The 22,185-nt window shown below is 38.0% G+C and overlaps 1 protein-coding gene across 1 annotated transcript in view; it reads left to right on the top strand.

Moving 5' to 3' along the window:
• The window catches only part of LOC120534501 (ribonuclease inhibitor-like), a 40,635-nt gene extending 37,717 nt beyond the window's left edge, over positions 1-2,918 (top strand). The window contains exons 8-9 of the mRNA XM_039762104.1: positions 602-775; positions 1,609-2,918. Coding sequence (XP_039618038.1) covers positions 602-775; positions 1,609-1,708 — 274 coding nt within the window. The 3' untranslated portion in view covers positions 1,709-2,918. The remainder of the gene's footprint in view (positions 1-601; positions 776-1,608) is intronic.
• The last annotated feature ends 19,267 nt before the right edge of the window (positions 2,919-22,185 follow it).

Raw genomic sequence — 22,185 nt, 5'->3', positions numbered from 1 at the left:
TGAGGTCTGAATGGTTGAGGACAGATGTGTCACATGTCATTGATCCCAAAGTCGGGTTCAGTCTTTTCTCTTAGAGGTGTTAAAATAAACCAAAAATAGAGTCTCCTCATCTAATTACTGTGACAGTTTGAGACCCCATGATGACAAACAGCTGAGTATCGAGCTCTCTGATGTACAACTGTGACCAGCATGACTAACAGAAGTCTCTGAATGGCAAACTACAAATCAGGCAAAATGTTCAAACCTAATGAATGGTGAATGACTGACAGATATCCCAGTTTGTCACCATCCTGTTCCCATTGTCACCTTTGACACTTGAGTGCAGGTTGCCATCAGTCTTGACAATCCAATGTTCTTGCTCAGTGTTAATGTCCACATGTCAGCTTGAATGACTTCTCACCTGTCAGTACAGCATGAAGACGCAAAACACTATCAGCTATATAGTGCCTTTCTATAAAAGAATATCAGTGGTCTCAGGTTCAAACTGCATTTCAGTGAAAAGTCAAAATGCTAGTGGTCATTGAACCTTTGTGTTTTGTGTACCTGTGTTTGTCTGTCTGTCTCCCTTCATGTCCTCACTTCTTTCTCTTTATCTCCACAGCCTGTCCTCATGTGGTCTTGTCTCCAGATGTTTCACAGCTTTCTCCTCAGCTCTTTCTTCTCCACACTCACGACTGACTGAACTGGATCTAAGTGAAAATGACATGGGGGATCAAGGACTGCCTCAGCTGTATGAGGGGCTGAGGAGTGAAAATTGCAAATTAGAGAAACTGAAGTAAGTGAAGAACAAGAGAGTGTAAGTTTGTGGAGGGTTATAAATTTACACCCGACGACTTGATGGACAGAATGTTCACATGACACCTGGCTTGACTGAAGAAAGGAGAAGGTCTGGCAGTGGGACAAGAAGGACTAAGCAGTGAACAACTAAGCAGTGAACAAGTGGAGCTGGACAGAGGTGACAGATAAGGAAAACAACGATAAAGAAAGATGACAGTAAGAGTCCAACAGGGAGAAGAGAAAAATAGAAGGGCTGTGAGATGGAGACACAAAAAGAATTAAATATGCAGCTATATACAGTACATAGCCATCCAGCCATAGACACAGGCACAAGGACAAAGGAGCAGAGGTGACAGGATTAGAATGGCAGACATAGTGGAATGGAGGAGAGAGTGGACAAGGATATATGGGGGTCATTTATAATTTCAGTGGACTGAGAGGTGAGAGGACAACAAACAGAAACAAGAGAGAGAAAATGAGAGAAGACATATGAGTGAGGAGGAGTGGGAAAGAAAATAGAGAAAGATTAGGAATTAATAAACAGTGTGGACAAAGGAAGTGACCACAGGAGGATAGAAGGTTCAACATCATGTCAACTGGACAGGCCACTTCCTCTCTGAAATGGGAAGTAAAATGAGCAGAAATCGACATAGGATGTTGACCGAGTTGGTCCGTGACTGGCAGGCTGACACACACATCATGTGAAGTGCATGACTTCAGGCAATGAAAGGAATTCTGGGAAGATGACCTCAGTTACTGTGTCATTGAGAAACACCATTGTATGATGAGGTGCCCTTTTGTGTTTTTAACTTAGTGTTCTGTTCTTTACAGACTGTGGGACAATAAAATAAGTGACAATGAGAAGAAAAACCTGTCTTCACTACAGGAGGAGCTAAACAAGACTGGATGGCAGGTGGAGATCATCACATGAGAAGGCTGGACATGATGATCAACTAAAAGCAGTGATGGCATCCCAGTCCACTCAGTCTCCTAAAAACTTTCTTTTTATATTCTCATCAGCTCTCCACCACAAATAATAAACTCTCCATGTCTTCATCTCACCCTATGTGCTTCTCTATTAAACTCAAGTGTGTTTGTCCATCTTGTCACTTAACTTGTGACAACACTCCACAGGTCCAGGCCAAAGACTAGCTGGAGATACACAGTGCAGATTGCCCTCCAAAACACCTGGGCTCACAAAACTCACTGATGGTAGCAACAGTAGCAACGTCAGGTGGGTAGTTCAATTGTGGGGGTGATGTGGGTGATGTGCCTGTCCTGGGATCGGTGACAAGTTTGGAAGGGGCCCCAGCCCACCACAGGCCAAGCTGGTCTTCATCTCAGCAGAAACATCACAACATGTGGTGCTGTCTGAACCCGTGTTTGCCCCTCTCCTTTGCACACAATTCATGACTTCTGCACCTGAGTGAACAGACACTGCTGTGGGTTGATTTATACTTTGTTGGCTCATTGACACTCAAGAGGCTCAGGTCTCTTTGTCTTCTTTCTCACTGCCTCATCTTTATTTGACAAGACAAAGAAACGTCAGGCCTAGTAGAAAATGTGATGCCTTGTGCCTGATGTGGCCTCACTATTACAGTGTATTGGAAACCTTCATTTGTGAAACAGAGGATTCGAAAAAGCTCTGCGTGATATGCCTTAAATATTAGATAACTGATAAGATTAAGAGGGACATTCATAATTATAATTTACATTGATCCCATAAAGACATAGAATGTTGTACTGTAGAATGATTTAAAATGAATACACACAATAAATGTAGTTGTAATCCTGAAACTATGTAACATTTATCTTCATGTAATGGGTCATTGTGCAAAATGCCACCTAACAAAGATGTCTGTTTTCTTAAGTGCAGTCTTATTGTGTTCATAAGGTTTAATTACTTATGAACACTTTGAAATATTTTTTTCTTGTTCCTCTTAATTCACCAATCCCAAAAGACCCCAACTTATAATATATTGCTTGATTCATCTTGATTTCTGATTATGCAAGAAGTTCAGCTATTTGGGATTTCTCCTCTTTTAGACCTCCAGACTATGAAAACCTTAATTTGTAAACTATTTTTGGACCATATATTGTTTTCTTCTTATGATAAAGAAAAAAAAAAAACAATAAGAAAAGACAATAAAAAGACAATAAGTGTCTTCAGTAAACATGATCAAAAGGACTTGAAGTTGTGCATTTCATATCAACTGACCTGAGGGGTTCACCACCTAATTGCCTATTGGGGTCAAAGTGATTCAATTTCACAAAACTTTGAAAAAATCAAAATTAGTAAAATAGACATCTAAAGTGTTGTTTTATGTTATTTGGAAGTTAATGATAATGAATTTAATAATGATTTTGATATTTGATTCTTTACTAGTGGTCCTAGCCCTCTATGACCCACCCCTGAAAGCTTTAAAATGACAAATTTTAAACATAATGAAAGGGGGGATTGTTTCAGTTTATTTCAAAGTCAGTGAGTATTATTCATCCATCCATCCATTTTCCAACCTGTTGTTTCCTAACACAGGGTCACGGGGTCTGCTGGAGCCAGTCCCAGCCAACACAGGGCACAAGGCAGGAACCAATCCCGGGCAGGGCGCCAACCCACCGCAGCAGTGAGTATTAATATAATGTTATTTATTTTCCTTTACTAGGGATCTAGCCCTCTATGGACCTCTATAAGAGGGTGAAAAATGACAAACTTACATTACAATGAAGAATATTTAGGCTTCAAACATTCAAACTTTCTAACTTCTGTAATACTTGCATTTCTTTAAAAAATATCCAAAGTGATTCCCAGGTCATTTTTAAAAATTTGAAACATTCTTAGTATGTGCACATGTTCATTTCTCAATAAATAAATGTACAAAAATATTCGGTTACTTGCTTCTCAGCTCCTGCTTATGGGCACAATGCAGCAAGATTGCAGATGGGAGCTCAAACAAGGGCATAGCACTCGTCACCTGCGGGTATTGCTGTTTTAATCTCCATCTGCTTTTTATGTATAACCAAATCCACACCAATCCAATAATCTTAACTCTAGCTCTGGAAATGATTTTTAATCTTTGATCCCAGTATTACACTGGTTTGTAAAGTAATGTGATTATGACTATTGAACACTTGCAGGCTAAAACTAGCAAAAAAAATGTCCTCCTTTATACTTTATGAGTGCAGCCATTTCCTTTGTGGAATTAAAGCCGGGAGACACAAAAGCACATTCAGACACTGTCACTCACTAATTCCATAAAAAAATCAATCTTGCCTTCTGAGCCCTCAAGCACCTTCCTTTTAGTTTTTTTTTTTGTTACTTTTTGGGTAAGTTATGGGAATAATCATACTTATCTCACTGTTAAATCCCCAAATATCTAGTAACAGGTATAAAGCAAAGGGTATAGTCTGAATTTTTTTTAAATATTTTAAAACTGCATCTCCAGTCAAATTTAGAATGTAAAAAATAAAAGTGATGTGATCTTTATCTTTATAAAAATCATTTCAACAAATACATTGTGTTTATGTTGTCACATATTTCATTTTGAATTTGACCTGTGATTTGTCCTTTTGTTTGAATTTCCATTTTGTTTCTTTCTCCCTTCTCCTACCTCCTCCATGTTGTTCCTCTGTTTGTCTTTCCTTTTCCTTCTGACCCTCCAGACTCCACATCATCATCATCATCATAATAATAATAATAATAATAATAATACATTTTATTTATATAGCCCCTTTCCCATGCTCAAGGCACTTACATCATAGACGTTGCACCATGCGATTCACAAACTCCTCTCCTTCTGCCTCATTGACTGCCCCTTCATGTCTGCTCCTCACCTCTAATTCACTGTTGGTCCCTACATATCTGTCCCTTTTTAATGCCCACATGAGCACAGACCCCACAAAGTAAACCCAAACAAATCAATTGTTAATTTGCCCATTTTTTAACACACTTTTCCAGTTCAGGATTACTGGTGCCTATGACTGCAGCACTGGGTCACAAGGACAGCACGTCATCCACTCATACATAAACTACCAATTTGTCTGGAAATGTTTGCAGAAAGGTGCCCTGAAGATGCAATGTGTTTTGTTTTTCTTCTACTTTTTATTGGTGGTTGGCAGACCCCCATAAGGTGCATTACCATCCCAACCTAGTTAGCAGGAGTGTGGAATTTTACTTCTTATGAGACAGGAGAACAAGTTTAACTGCCCCTTGACTAGAGTGGCACTGCTTACTCTGATAAATCCCTCATTAACCAACACTCCTGTTGTATTTGATTCTATAGAAACATCTGCTCCATTTTGGCAAGGCGCCTCTTCACCTAATGGCTATATAACTCCACCTAATGGCTATATAAGTCTTCTTGTGGTAGACCACCTGGACCCACTGCAGTTTGCCAATTGGACAAAGATTGGAGCGGAGTGGTGGGTGCAATTATCTGTCTGCTCCACAAGGCTGATTCTCACCTGGACAAAGCTGGCAGGACTATGAAGATTATGCTTTTTGATTTCTGCAGCACGTGCAGTACCAACTCGTAGATATGCAGGTGAATGAGCCTATGGGGTCTTGGATAACAGAGTATCTATTGGGCAGATTGCACTTTCTGAGGCTCAAGGACTGTGTTAAAATCACTGGAGCACCACAAGAAATAGGCCTGTCTGCTTTTATCTTCACTCTGTACACCTCTAATTATTAACACCAGCTCATATCACTAGACTCTACACTTATGGAGTATATTCATAAAGGGGGTGAGACGGGGTGGGTAGTTGGATGGACAATTTAGTTTCCTGGCACAAAGAAAATTGTCTGCACCTTAACATCAGCAAAAGCAAGGAACTGGTCATTGACTTTCACAACATCAAAAAGCCTCTATGTCTGGCCACTATTCAGGGAGTGAATGTAAAGGTGGTCCACTCCTACAAGTACTTGGGGGTCCACATTAATGACAGGCTGGACTGGTCTCAGAACACAGAGGAACTTTAGAAAAAAGGGCAGAGCAAAAACATTTTCCTTAGGAGACTGTGTTCCTTTAATGTGGGAAGTGACATCCTTCACATCTTCTACAACTCTGTGATGGCCGGTGTGATTTTTCCACACTGTGATGTGCTGGGCTGGTAACATCACTACAAGAGAAGCCCACCAAGTCAACAAGCTAATTAAAAGGGCAAGCTCAGTTATAGGATGCACTCGGGACCTCCTGGAGGTTGTAGAGGAGGAGATAATTAAAAACTAAACCGAGTGCCATTATGAACAATGCTTCACATTTTCTCTGTGACACACTAACACTGAGGACTTTCAGCCAACTAATTATTCAGCTGAAATGTGTTAAGAAATACTACTGGGGTCCTTCATACCACCAATACTATCATGAACCTCTGTGGGTGCACAGTGGAGTTGGTCACATCCTGGTATGATGACACTCAGATGAAGAGCATAAAGCTCTGCAGAGTGTGATAAAGGCAGCACCAAATATGACTGATGCCCAGCTGCCTTCTGTTTCGAACATACTCAACATTTGCTTCCTTAGAAAGGCAAACAGGAAAATCAAAGAAGAATTGTAATATTTGAAACACTGTATATTCTCTCTTTCTCTCTTCATATATACTGTATATATTCAGTATGTGTGTGGGTGTGCGCATTTTGTGAACACATTCTATGTATGCACTGGGACACATCAGTCAAGTAACCTTTGGTCATTGAGTATTTCAGATCTTTTGACATCCTCACGCTAAATTCCTTTTATTCTTCTAGCATGGTGTAAAAAGAACCTGGATGTATCCGAACAATGAAATGTTTTGATGAGGATGACCTATCCCTGTTAGTGTTTGGCTTTTCACATCATCCTTAGTAAACATTTTAAACAATTGTGAAGGAAACACACATGAGAACAGCCAGCATGCCTAGCGCCGACTATAACGCCATGTTCAAAGGTACCAAGGTCACTTGTTTTGCTAGTGCCAATGCTCAAATGAATAGCACCGTGAACATGTGACGCATGGAATATTGGACTGTAGAATTTGTGTGAAGGTGGGGGTGTACCTTAAAAATTACAACTGAGTTTATGTGAAATAATTCCTATAACTTAATTTAAGTCCTTAAAATTGTAAAATATGTATAGATTTGTCTGCTTGAAAAGAGTATACCATGGCACTGGATTGGAAATATATTGAAAATGATGTATGTAATTAATATTTTTTATTGACATAATTTAACTAAATGTTTTTTTTTACCTATATGTGTATTTAATTTTAACTACTGTACATTATAATTAAAGTCAGCATGGTAACACAGAGGTAGAGACCGGGGTTCATGGCCTCCCTGCATGGATTTTGCATGTTCTCCACATGCCAGTCTGGGTTTCCTCCGGGTACTCTGGTTTCCACCCACAGTCCAAAGACATGCAGAAGCACATGCAGATAGCAACTAGTGTTGCTAAATTGGTCCTATAATGTGTGTGTGTGTGTGTGTGTGAGACCAGCCTAGTAATAAACAGGTCGAGTCTCACTCATCTCTTGATAATGCAGTTTGACATTAGTGAACTGATTCCTCCTTCTTTTTGAACATGAAATAAAGCACGGTTTTTGTTTTTGTAACTATTTATAAAATCTTATTTACCAATAAAACAGGTAAAGAAATAATGATCCCTGATTGTGATTATTATAATGACTCCTAAGTTCTGTCTGAAATTGACTGTTAAAAATTTAAGAAAACATAAATACAAGCAGAGCACTTGCAGGAGTGTCATGTTGTGCTCCTTCTCCACTTTTCAGCCAGTGCACACTTAAAGGTCTCCATAAGTCTGTTCTTAACTCAATTTTTCTTTTTGTAAAATCTTGATTGCTTTGTATGGATTGTAGTAAAATTAATAAAAATAAAAATAATAAAAAAAAAAGGTCTCCATACGTAACTTCATGATGGTTCTGGGGTATGAACGTCGAGCATTAAAAAAGGCCGTGCCAAATTAAACTGAATCTGCATTAAGGGTATGTGTTACACCTTTGAGCTCTCATTCCAGCATTCATGTTCATGTTACTGGCTCCCAGGTGCTATCAACTGCAAAAAGGTCAGCGCTTACATTGAAAAAGAAAAACAGAAAAGGGGTTTGTGTCTTCCAAGCTGCTGGCATAAGACAGACCATGCTAAAAGTTAGTGCAACTTACCAAATGACCGATACAGTATTTGTGTGTGTATATGTGAGGGTAAAGATGCAGGTGAGCAGATATTCAGTTGTGCTTTCGAAGACAGAATGTTATCATTTTTTCTTCATTATAATGAAGGTGGTGCTGATCATGTATAGGGTATTTGTTTCAATTTTTGTTTGTTTGGCATAAGGGGTACAGGTATGTGGTGTGAGAGACACCTCTTAAAGTACTAGGATCCTTAGGAATGTAATAGATTCTCTCTAATGCTTTCTGGTCCCTATGGGTGTGTAAAAAGTAAGGTTAAGCTTTCACACCAAGCACCATCGATAAATTTAAATAAGCAATTAACTAAACTAGTTACATCCAACTGACTGTAGCATACAAAATTTCACAAAGGCATCCTTAAAAATATCAGTATTTTACAAACATTGGTAGTCATATAGACAAACCTGGCTTCCATTCCGGTGGTTATCAAACACATTTTCTATTGACAGGTGCTAAATAAAAATAAAGATTGTCTAGCAACTCTAAAGACAGCAATACGTGAGTCTCTAGTGCTTACAGAGATGACCTCACTAGGAGGTCCCACACCAGCCTCACAGACAGCTGCATATCTCACTTCATACAGTGTAGATCTTTGAAGATCTTCCGTTGTAAAATACTTTTCAGTGTCTCTAGTCATCTGTAACCTCCATTGTGTCTCAGTTTGCTTTTAAAACTGCACCAGGTACGTAATCGTATCCTTTAATTATGAAAAGGCAGGGATCGGTCAATTGAGTCACTCGACGTTTTCAAAACTTTCAGAGCATCTGGATTTGAAGGGGGCTCAAAGTCTGAACTACACAACTCCCCTTCACAATACAAGATAATTGAAATGCATGCTCAACAGGCCTGCTAGCAATCACAAACTTGGTGGCTTCGTTCTGTTGATGGTTACTTGCAAAATTGAGAAAGAGTTTTCGTCTCAGTCATATTTTGTTTAGGTCCATCTGTGAATATACCCACTTATCTTTGTTCTGGACTTTATTCTCCATTTCCATTGATCTTCAGATATATAAAAAAATTCCATTGTGTTTAAACTTTTGCTTTCATTGCTTAACAAGTCTAAAAGTAAAAGCTCAATTCTTTCATATCTTCCAGTTAGAAGTGATACATTGCTATCTTCCATACCGTTAATCAGCTCCTTGATCACCTTAATCTCTGTCTGCAGTGAGCACAGCCAGTCCTCTAACTTGTGCTGACTGAAGGGGGACATTCCATGTGCCACAAGGATGTTACCAAATGCAGCTTCATTTGTTGTTCCTCCCCAAACAAATGGCAGAATCTGAGCAAGCCTCTTTTGAAAATATAGCTTGTAACTCTATCAAAGTTTTGAATGTATTGATTTTCTTTTCTATGTCGTAGTTGCTCTTGACTGTAGACTCTGCTAAAAGATAATCACACATCACCACTGCCTCTGATAAAAAGTCCAGCACTCCACAAGGTTAGAAACAAAACCTCCCCTCAGCGATACGTTGATGTTAAGTGCCTTAGACTTGTCAGCCAGAGAGTTGGAGGTCTCCAGTGAATACTCTGTGCGACTCTGTGGTTTTGGCACTGATATCTTTCTCCAGGTCTAATTTATTCCAGAGTGTCACACCTAAGGAATTAAATATATTGCTAATTTACATTATCATATATCAATTTACTCTGTACATTGTATTTTATCCTATTGCTCTCTTCTCTAACTGCGGCACTATTGACTAAAATAACTTGCATACCAATATTATGGTAATCAGTCACCTTAGAGTCCTTGTGTACTCAGGGATTTTCTCGGATTGCTCCAATTTTCTATCTAAGAAGCGTTCATTGTATTTAATTGGAGATTGAATGAGCCTGTTATGAGTAAGTATGTGCGTGTGTGTGCATGTATGACACCTGAGTAGAGCAAAACCTCTCTGTTCAGGATTTGTTTTCACCTTGCATACTTTCATATCTTTACAGTCGTCAAATAAAATTCCCAAAACAGACACTTGTGTCAGGCAGCATAGCACAGTGGTGTGTATATTCATTAATGGATGTCTGAAGAAACTACAAATTTTAATTACAGCCAATTGTAAATTAAGATCTTAGTTAAGTGTGGTTTTAGGTTCTTCATTTTAAATTCCCATACCGATTTTGTTTAATGTCTTTTTCTTTGTTTATGTTTTGCAGATCCCAAGCAGACGTTACCTGCTTTTTCCGCCCAAACAATAATTTAGTGACACAGTTTGTTAAACTTAGACAAACTTTATTAATTCCAAGGAAAAATTTACAGTAGATGCATACAGCAACTGAAACCTAAAAATAACAAAGATACAGACTCACAGGGCAATCGGTTGATTGATCAAACAATATAGTTAAAAAAAATCAATAAAAGTTTAAGCATTTAGTCTTAATGTTGAGAGGAAGCATTGAACTGCATGATAGTAGCAAGTAAGAGGAGAAGATGGAGGACATTATTTCATGATTACATCCACTTTTACTGCCATTATTTTATCCACAACTTCTTCCAGTATGTCCAGGGTAAGCTCTGTGATGGAGCAGGCTTTCTTATTAAGTTTGTTCAGGCATTGTGTATTTATTATGTTTTGGAGGAGATAACATCGGTGCATTGTACTTACAGAAAACATTTATATAATATGACACATTTCCAACAGGTAAAATAGTAAAAAAAAGGAAAATCTGTTAAGAATCAATATCCAAATCTAGCTGAGTGAATAATGATCTGTTCAACAACTTTTCATCGTCCAACCAGAAACCCAGAGATATTTGTAAACAAACATGTCACCCTATAGATTTTAACTTATTGGTCAAACATAGTCTGCTTTTTCTTTTCAGCTCTGGCCATTTATAAACCGGCAGTGACATACATTACCTTGGACAAGCTGATCATTACGACAGTCATAAAGCATCCCCAACTGGAATGGCCATCCAACAGCGGCAGTTGTAATGGAGATGGATTGCTGTGCCATTTTTTACTATAAAGAGTAGAGATCACAAGAAGTTTACTTTTAGAGTCAATTTATTCACAGCACAATATGACACAATGTATTCAGTAACTTATGCAATATGTCCTCCAATTGAAGGGGTGTGCATGAAGCGAGTGTACACAGTACCCATTGAGTGCAACTACAGAAAGGGTCAAAGAGCTGTGATTTCAGTAAGTGCAAGTAAATGTACATTCAGACACATTTACAGTGTCCAGATTGTTTACAGTATAATATTACATTATTCATACTACAGTCAAGCTCAATGGCATCACAGTATGTATAATGTATGTAAATCAAGAGTGAATATAGTGTACTCCACAGCATAGGTCTGTCTTTCTGTAGCACTTACAAAACTATATCTATTTCTACATATAGAGAATGTTTGAATTGGATTCCATAGACAGACTCATCGGTGAAAAGCACAGGACACCAGTGGTGGACCTGCCAATTGTGGCATTCTATGGCAAATGCCCACATATGACTGCGATTTTTATACATAGTGAGACTTGCTTTAATGATCAATGCCAGGGGCCGAATCGTGTGAAATTTAACAATACAATTCCTTTGTACATTGAGATGAATGGTTCCCCCAATGCCTGCCCAGATGGTTTTCTGACATTGTGCTTCAGTAGTGAAACAATAACAGATTTATTTGCATGTTACCATACCCCTCACTAAAACACTTTTTCAGGAACATTTCCAGTCTTTTTCCTCTAGGCTACTGTACTTGACACTGCACTTAAAATAACTTTTTTGACTGTTTAGTAGCTTAGGGTTTAAACAGATTATGTACATGATCACCCCAAATTCCACAAAGTAGTCTTTAAAAAATAAGTACACAAACTTTATTAAACCTTTCACTCTACAGTCATTGAAGAGGTAGAGTATGCTTGGCATTTTAGCAAATCCACTAGATCTGCTCTTCTTTTGAACCATTAGCTAAACAAATTAAAGAGAATAAACTGTGCATTTTAACAATGTGTTGAATTCTGGGATGCAAATAAACATACTAATACAGAGACCTCTTAGAGAAATATGCAGATATACAGCAAGGCTTAGGAGGAAGTGCTATCTGTTAGAATGTTAAGCTTTTTTAAACTCATAAACTAACCTAATCTGTATATACCTATAAGATGTGAAATATTGGCTTTTGAGAACTTTTTTTGTTTAACTTATACCTCATAATTAATGAATAATAACACTGACAGAAGAACAAGACAACCAAGAGTAAATCTGCAGTCGTCCGATTTTTACTAATGTCACTTATTAAAAATAGCCATCAAGCCATTGTATTAAATTAAATACAGCCACTGAGAGGTAGTAGACATTATACCACTGGAGAGAGTCAGACACGAGACTGATGACTTGCCTGCTTTCAAAATGGAGAAATGCCAATGCTTTTACTATGAAAAGACAAGTTCTGATGACACACTGAAAGTGACATGCTGTCTAAGGATATGGCGCATCTTTTTAAAGAATGAATTAGTTGGATTAATAAGAATGGATGCTTTAAATTACTCAGACATATCTTCTGGTTATATAATGAGGAAAAGCGTGCTGTAAGGGCACTGACTTGAATTGTTCAGGTTGTTTCTTTCCTTCTGATTTGGACTTCTAGTGTTTAATGCCTGGCATTTCTGCCAAAAAACATAAGTAATGACTAAATTACAGTCTGAATATTTCTTCACTCCAGATTGTAATATTTATTGATATCATCTGCCCCCAGTGTGCCTGTTCAAGTAGTTTATTTTTTGTTTAGCTAGGTAGCATTCTGGCCTTGTTGAATTATGTCTTTTAGGTTTCCTCAGGTGCAAGCCTTGCTTATTCTTTTAAATTGTGCAGCCCTTTCAGGGGTAACAATAAGAGAGCTGAAGGATACAGGGGTCTCTCTGGACCCTGCTAAGGTACTGAAGCTTGAGTTTACGAGCCTCGACCATATTGCTCTGTTTGAGTTTGGTGTTTGAGATTTGAGGTAAGTAATACATGATATCCATGTAAATCAAGGCTAATAATGGAGGCATTTTCTGTATTAACTTGTCTTCCAATATAAAAAGAACTTTAGAAGTTAAAGCACCTATCGTGGATACTTTTACAGCACAAAACCCAATGGCAATTGTTTGTCAGTTTGGAAAGCCATATTTGCTTATTACTTTCACATGCAATCAATATTGGAAAGAAATCCAAGAAAACATGAAGCCATACCAATATGCTATTTATTGACTCAATTTGGTTTTATGGGTCTTTCATGAAAAGTCAAATGAGTTTATTAAAGACATCAAAGACCAAAAAATATTTGGCACCATTGAATCGTGCACATACACTTCCAAATTTCAGAAAAGTGGCCTTCCTTATTGTCATCTCTCATCATTCTTAAACAAGAACAAAAGATAAGGTAAATCACTCGCATTGATTCCATTGTTTGTGCAGATATTTCTCACAAGCAACAGAACAATGTACCTCACAATACAGTTGTGAATTGCATGATTCTTAGGCCATGTGGAGAGATTAACCCTAATTGTGAATGTGTGGTTGATGTAAAGTGTTTTGAAGATTATCTAAAAACATGTCAAAAAATCCAAATGCAACAGCATCAATGGATACTCTGTTTACAGGAAGAGAAAGTCACAATCAAAGGCCACACTTTGGACAACACTGGGTGGTTGTTTCATACAAGCCATATTTAACTAAAACGTACAATACTCACAATGATGGTGAAATTTGTCCTTAGGTTAAAAGTGTTAAAAACCTTTATAAATATTTTACAAATTTAAAAATTCATCAAAAAACATTTAGAGTATATTTACAGTGTATAGCAAAGTGAAGGTTTGTGATATGGTTTGCATACTTGTAGCTAGAGATCCATCAAGGGAGAAAATGAGTCACGCATCTTAAAATAGTTTTTTATTCCTAAGCTTTCGACAACCTCCCATGTGTATCATCAGATGAAAATGATTAGACAAGTAGGAATCAAAAGCAACAAATAGCAAGTGAAGGGTGGGTGGAGGGAGGTTGTAAGGTGGGGGGGGGGTAGTGGATTAATAAGGTGGGCCAATGCTAAGAGTGATAGAGAACTGGGGCCTCATGCGTAACGCTGTGCGTAGAACTCGCACTATAACGTGACGTAAGTACAAAAGTCAAAATGTGCATATGCAGAGAAAAATCCAGATGCAGGAATCTGTGCGTACTCCAACTTCCATGTTCTTCCGCTCCATAAATCCTGGTCAGCGTGAAAAGTAACACACTTGCACACGCCTTCTGTCCCGCCCTGTCTCCTCCCAGAATTACGCCTCTTTGAATATGCAAATCAATATAAATAGCCCTTAAGCTCAGCCTTCTGTGAAAAGGCAACGTCAAAAGCATGGGGGAAAATATAAGAATTTCAGTGAATACCAAGTGGAGGCAAAGGAAAAATGTACTATTTGTTGATTTAAACAGTGGTGTAATCAATAAATGGAAGCTGATCAAGTGACATAGCATGTTGGAGAAACTTTAAAGCTCAAGTTCACAAAGTCACACAGTGCCAAAATAAATAAATAAGTCACATATCAAAGTTGCCGTGAAAAGGCGAGTTGTAGCCCACCGTCTGAGCTTATTAGGGTACAGACAAAAAAAAAAAGGAACACAGTGGGAAAAAAGCACGAAATGTCAACTTTAATCTCGAAATTTCCACTTTAATCACGTAGTTTATTTTGTCATTAAAGTAGAACATCATAAACATCATCTTAAATTCATTTAAATTACTAGTTTCTCAAATCCCATCGTAACTAAAGTAGCACGTTAAATGCTTTTGTTTTGTATTTGATCTTCAATGTGCTCTATGTGTGTGAATCACTATGTGCCTCCGTTCTTTCTCTTTCTCCGACAGGACACAGAATCCATTACATTCGTGATATTACAGCTCTCTGAATAATTAAAATACTGAGATGTACAGTGTTCCCTCGCTATATCGCGCTTCGACTTTCACGGCTTCACTCTATCGCGGATTTTAAATGTAAGCATATCTAAATATATATCACGAATTTTTCTCTGGTTCGTGGATTTCTGCAGACAATGGGTCTTTTAATTTATGGTACATGCTTCCTCAGTTTGTTTGCCCAGTTGATTTAATACAAGGGACGCTATTGGCGGATGGCTGAGAAGCTACCCAATCAGAGCACGTATTACGTATTAAATAAAACTCCTCAATGATATACGATATGCTTCCCGAGTGGTGCTTCGCACACTTAAAAGCTCTACCAACACGTATTGATTTTTGATTGTAAACTTTTCTCTGTCTCTCTCACTCTCTCTGACATTCTCTTCTCCTGACAGAGGGGGTGTGAGCAGAGGGGCTGTTTGCTTAGAAGATACGGACGCTCCTCTAAAAATTGCTGAAAGACTACCTTCACATTGATCCCTTCCTTGCAGACCGTTTTATCGCGGTGCTTCGCATACAGCCCTATTGATTTTTGATTGTTTACTTTTCTCTCTCTCTCTCTCTGACATTCTCTGCTCCTGACGGCACTCCTTTGAAGAGGAAGATATGTGTGCATTCTTTTAATTGTGAGAAAGAACTGTCATCTCTGTCTTGTCATGGAGCACAGTTTAAACTTTTGACTAAAGGGTGTTATTTCATGTCTAGAGGGCTCTAATAATGTTAAAAAACATATTTAGAAGGTCATAAACAGGTTGTCTATGCTCTAACTGCGAAAATATTAGATTTATAAATAAGGAATCCTACTTCGTGGAAATTCATTTATCGCGGTAGAGTCTGGAATGGATTTACTGCGATAAACGAGGGTTTACTGTATAACTGTGAGGAGAATATTTATAAACAGTGTGGGAGAGTTTCTAAGGGCTTAAAATATATAAAAAATAACCATACAAACATATGGTTTCTGCTTCACGGATTCTCTCCTATCACGGGGGGTTCTGGAACGCAACCCCCGCAATCGAGGAGGGATTACTGTATACGTGATATCATTTTCATGATGATTGGAATTAAAGCATGTTATTAAACATGGGAACACAGTGACACAGTGATTGTTCATGTCTCACACAAGAAGCTGCTGCAACCTTCGATGAAATAAAATATTGTAGCAGTACTGTCTCTTTCAAACGTACTAACCTATCAATCAATCAACATTTATTTATATAGCACATTTTCATACAAAAAAATGTAGCTCAAAGTGCTTTACAAAATGAAGAATAGAAAAATAGAAGACACAATAAAAATAAACATAAGTCAACATTAATTAACATAGAATAAGTAAGGTCCGATGGCCAGGGTGGACAGAAAAAAAAAAACTCCAAAGGCTGGAGAAAAAAAATAAAATCTGCAGGGATTCCAGACCAAGAGACCCCAGTCCCCTATGGGCAATCTACCTAACATAAGTCAAACAGTCCTCTTTGTATTTAGGGTTCTTTTTTTTAATTTATTTATTAATTTTATTACAATCAATACATAGCAATCAAGTTTTTACAAAAAAAAGAATTATGCTAAGAACAGATCGATCCCCACCCTTGAGAGAGAGAGCAAGCCAAACGGTGTAAAATGTAAGGCTTTTAAAAATACCTAAATCAACAAATTCTCTGTGCTTTATAAAATCATTTCAAAATATTACTGATTAGATCCTGCCATGTTTTGAAAAAGTCTGCACAGATCCTCTAACTGAGTATTTGATTTTTTCCAATTTTAAATAATATAACACATCAGTTTCCCACTGACTTAAAAGAGGAGAGTTTGGGTTCTTCCAATTTATCAGAATAAGTCTGCGTGCCAACAGTGTAGTGAATGCAATCACAGTTTGTTTGTCTTTCTCCACTTTAAGACCCTCTGGAAGAACCCCAAACACAGCTGTTAATGGGTTAGGAGGGATTGTGAGTCCAAGACTGTCTGAGAGGTAATTAAAAATTTTTGTCCAGAATAATGTTAATTTGGAGCAGGCCCAGAACATGTTGCCTTAGTGAGGCTGGGGCTTGGTTGCAACGTTCGCAGGTTGGATCATGCCCTGGAAACATTTTGGAGAGTTTTAGTCGAGACAGATGTGCTCGATATATAATTTTGAGTTGTATAATTGTATGCTTTGAGCATATGGAGCTTGAGTGAATTCTCTGCGTTGCTACTTTCCACTCCTTTTCTGATATATTAATTGAGAGGTCATTTTCCCAGTGTCCTCTTGGATCTTTGAAAGGAAGGGATTGTAAAAGGATTTTATATATTGTAGAGATGGAGTCTAACTCCTTGTAATTGAGCAATAATTTTTCCAGCGTGGATGAGGGTGCAAGATGAGGAAAATCTGGAAGGTTCTGTTTAACAAAGTTCCTGATTTGAAGATAGTGAAAGAAATTTGCAGCTGGAATGTTAAATTTGGAACGTAATTGTTCATAGGATGCAAAGACGTTGTCTATATAAAGGTCTCTAAGCAAGTTAATTCCAAATTTTTCCAGATATTAAAACTGCATATGTTTGTGAGGGTTGAAAGAGGTGGTTCTTTTGCAGGGGTGCCACAGAAAGAAGCTTCTCCATCTTAAAATGCTTTCTACATTGGTTCCAGATTCTAAGTGAGTGGAGCACAATTGGGTTATTAGTATATTGCCGATAACGTGTGTTTATTGGAGCACAAAGCAAGGAATACAAAGAAGTACTGCAGGATTTTACTTCTATTGCAGTCCTAGCCTGTGTATGTTCTTCTATTTGTGTCCAGGTTCTTATCGACTGTATATTTGCCGCCCAGTAATAAAACTGGAAGTTAGGTAGAGCCATGCCGCCTTCTGCCTTTTGTCTTTGTAGGGTCGCTCTTTTGATGCGTGGATGTTTAGAATTCCAAATAAATGAGGTTATTGTTGAATCTAATTGCTTAAAGAACGATTTATTAATGTATATTGGTATGTTTTGAAATAAAAAAAGGAGCTTAGGAAGAATATTCATCTTAACAGTGTTAATTCTTCCAGCTAGTGTGAGATGAAGGGTTGACCATCTATGCAAGTCTTGTTTAATTTTTTCCATACAGACGACGAAATTTTGTTGATAAAGAGCTTTATGTTTACTTGTGATGTTTACCCCGAGGTATTTAAACTGTTCTGCAATGATAAAAGGAAGGGTGTCTAATCTAATATTATATGCTTGCGAATTCACTGGAAAGAGTACACTTTTATTCAGATTAATTCTGAGACCAGAGAGCTTTTGAAATTCTGTGAGTGCTGAGTATTTAGGGTTCTCATGGAAGGATTTGATGATGATGGTCACGTAGACTTCTGGCTTTCAGTCCATCAATTTTGGAGCATCATGATGCTTTGAGTAGGTGGTGGTGGCGCAGCCGCCACCACAAAGAAACCGGAAAAAGAAACAGAAGAGAGAGTAGGGGTCAGTACGGATTTTGGAGCCACTGTGAATAGTTATTATGATGAATTGAACATACAGAGTATCAGGATTAAGTTAAAGTGAAGTTATGAGAAGGCCATGTTAAAGTAATGTGTTTTCAGCAGTGTTTTAAAGTGCTCTACTGTATCAGCCTGGTGAATTCCTATTGGCAGGCTATTCCAGATTTTAGGTGCATAGCAGCAGAAGGCCACCTCACCACTTCTTTTAAGTTTAGCTTTTGGAATTCTAAGGAGACACTCATTTGAAGATCTAAGGTTACGATTTGGAATATAACGTGTCAGGCATTCCGATATATAAGATGGAGCGCGATTATTTAAGGCTTTATAAACCATAAGCAGTATTTTAAAGTCAATCCTGAATGACACAGGTAACCAGTGTAGTGACATCAAAACTGGAGAAATGTGTTCAGATTTTCTTTTCCTAGTTAGGATTCTAGCAGCTGCATTCTGCACTCGTTGCAAGTGATTTATGTCTTTTTTGGGTAGTCCTGAGAGGAGTGCGTTACAGTAATCTAGTCGACTGAAAACAAAAGCGTGAATTAATTTCTCAGCATCTTTCAATGATATAAGAGGTCTAACTTTTGCTATGTTTCTTAAGTGAAAAAATGCTGTCCTAGTGGTCTGATGAATATGCGATTTAAAATTCAGATTACAGTCAACAATTACCCCTAAGTTTTTTATTATCGTCTTAACTTTTAATCCTAACGTATCCAGTTTATTTCTGATAACCTCATTGAATCCATTTTTGCCAATTACTAAAATTTCAGTTTTCTTTTTATTTAGCTTGAGAAAATTACTATTCATCCATTCAAAAATACCAGTAAGACATTGTGTTAGTGTATCAAAGAGTCGGAGTCATCAGGTGCTATTGATAAGTACAGCTGTGTGTCATCAGCATAGCTGTGGTAGCTCACGTTGTGCCCTGAGATAATCTGACCTAACGGAAGCATGTAGATTGACAAGAGCAGCGGACCCAGGATAGAGCCTTGTGGAACACCATATCGAATATCATGTGTCTTTGAGTTGTAATTCCCACAACTAACAAAATATTTTCTACCTGCCAGGTAGGATTCAAACCAATTTAAGACACTGCCAGAGAGGCCCACCCATTGACTAAGGCGATTTCTAAGAATATTGTGATCAATGGTGTCAAATGCAGCACTCAGATCTAAGAGGATGAGAACAGATAAATGGCCTCTGTCTGCATTTACCCACAAGTCATTTACTACTTTAACGAGTGCAGTTTCTGTGCTGTGATTTGTTCTAAAACCTGACTGAAATTTATCAAGAATAGCATGTTTATTGAGGTGGTCATTTAACTGCATAATGACTGCCTTCTCTAGAATTTTACTTAAGAAGGCAGGTTAGAGATGGGTCTAAAATTTTCAAGAGCAGAGGGTCAAGATTATGTTTCTTAAGAAGGGGTTTAACTACAGCAGTCTTAAGACAGTCTGGGAAGACCCCCGTATCTAATGACGAATTAACTATGTCAAGAATATTATCAATTAGCACGCCTGATACTTCTTTGAAAAACCTTGTTGGTATTGGGTCAAGGACGCAGGTGGAGGTTTCAGTTGAGATTATTATTATTATGTAATTCAGGTAAATCTATCCTGGTGAAAGAATTTAATTTGTTTATAACGGAGTACTGGGGCTTAGGAGGTTCTGCAGTGTTGGGGAGATATACTATGTTATCTCTAATATCATTAATTTTTGATTGAAAAATACAGCAATGTTCTCACAGGTTTCACTGGAAGTATTTTGGGGGCATTCCTTTTTGTTACCTGGGTTTAACAGACGATCAGTTGTAGAAAATAAGACTCTGGGATTACTAGCATTGTTATTTATAATATTAGAGAAATAGCAGCGCCTCTCAAGACGGACTGTGTTATTGTATTCTGTTATTTTAACCTTCAATATCTCATAATGGATAGTTAGTTTAGTTTTCCTCCATTTACGCTCAGCTCTACGACATGTTCTCTTTAAATCAGACACTCTTTGGGTCTTCCATGGAATAACAATGCTAGAAGATTTTTTAACTGTCTTTTCAGGTGCAACTATGTCAACAGCAGCTCTTACTTTAGAATTAAAATTTCCCACCTTACTATTTACATTATCCTCGCTATTATAGTTGGCACTATAAACGGACTGATTGCTTAGAATGCTTGTAAGTTTTAAAGCTGCTGATGAGTCAAAGAAGCATTTTTTAAAAATATGCTTCTCATTAATGTTTTCCGTCTTTATTTCTATATTAAATAGTAGAAGAAAGTGGTCTGATAGACCAATATCAATGATCTGCTTTATATCAACTTTAGTCCTTTAGTAATCACTAAGTCTAACGTATGACCTGCTTTATGTGTAGGCTGATTAACGAGCTGTCTCAAATCAAAAGAGTCCAGGAGGTTCATGAATTCCTTTACTTTTAGGTCACACTGATTATCGATATGAAAGTTAAAGTTTCTGACTATTAAGAGTGTGTCATAGTTCATAATTGAAATTGACATGAAGTCTGAGAATTCCTCAAAGAAAGATGCATTAAATTTAGGAGGTCTATACACGGATAATACTAGAACGTTAGAATTTCCATGAATAACAACGGCGAGATACACAAAGGACTTGAACTTACCAAAACTAACATCTTTACACTTTAAATGGACTACCTCTGTCAAAAGGAAGGACAATAGGGAGATATCTGAAAAAGGCTTCTTTGCCTTGTTTGGTGTAGACTGGCTACAGTCAGTGGATAGAATAATAATAATTTGTTTCCTGCCTTGCACCCTGTGTTGGCTGGAATTGGCTCCAGCAGACCCCCGTGACCCTATAGTTAGGATATAGAGGGTTGGATAATGGGTGGATGGATGGATAATAATTATAATAATTTATATAATGCTTTTCTCTTTAATTAAAGGAAATGTACATAGTGAGTGGGGAGCCACTTCACCCACCAGTTATATGTAGCACCTACCTGAATGATGCTACAACAGCCATTTTTGCGCCAGTAACCTCACTACACATTAGCTGTTAGGTGGTGAAGGGGTGAGAGATAGTTAGCCAGTTAAAGGCGGGGGATGATTAGGAGGCCAGAATGACCAGGCTATGGAGGGCAATTTAGCCAGGACATCGGTATACACCCTGCTCTTTACGAAGGATGCCCAGGGATCTTTTATGACCACACAGAGTCGGCATCTCGGTTTTATGTCTAATCCAAAGGACGCCACCATTTTTACAGCACCGTGTCCCTGTCACTGACCTGCGGAACTAGAAACCCCCGACACAGAACACAGGTTAAGTGCCCCCTGCTGGTCTCACCTCCTAAGCTTTTCTTAGAAGGTCTCTGATCCTATTGCTGGCTGGGCCTGAACAGAATTAGTCTCTAAGTCAGCTGCTGAGGATCCTGCCCAGCTATTAGAACTGTAGAATGCCAGTAAACTAAGGATAAGACAGCGTTTCTGAACCTTTAAGTATTTGCAACCCGACTTTTCATAACAGTTTTTATCGCATCCCCTAACGTTTTTTTGTAAGGAGCCTACTAATACCAATTTATTCTTTTTTAATTAATAATATATCATAGATGTATATTTCTGCGGTGGGTTGGCGCCCTGCCTGGGATTGGTTCCTGCCCTGTGTTGGCTGGGATTGGCTCCAGCAGACCCCCATGACCCTGTATTCGTTTCAGCGGGTTGGATAATGGATGGATGTATATTTTATTATACCTACTTAACTTTTATCAACATTTATCTAACTATATTTATTTTTCTAGTATCAAAATGTAGTTTAAGTTAATTTGTTTTGGTTTCAATAGATGTATTTTTCATATTTTCGATTCTTGTTTTATTTTTTTCACATCGTCGTGCTCCCCTTCGTGTTTCTTTGCACTCCCCCTGGGGGGGGGGGGTGG

Source organism: Polypterus senegalus, chromosome 8 (genome assembly GCF_016835505.1).
Source record: "Polypterus senegalus isolate Bchr_013 chromosome 8, ASM1683550v1, whole genome shotgun sequence".
In the NCBI taxonomy this organism is placed as follows: domain Eukaryota; kingdom Metazoa; phylum Chordata; class Cladistia; order Polypteriformes; family Polypteridae; genus Polypterus; species Polypterus senegalus.
This window is presented reverse-complemented; position numbering and strand designations above follow the sequence as displayed.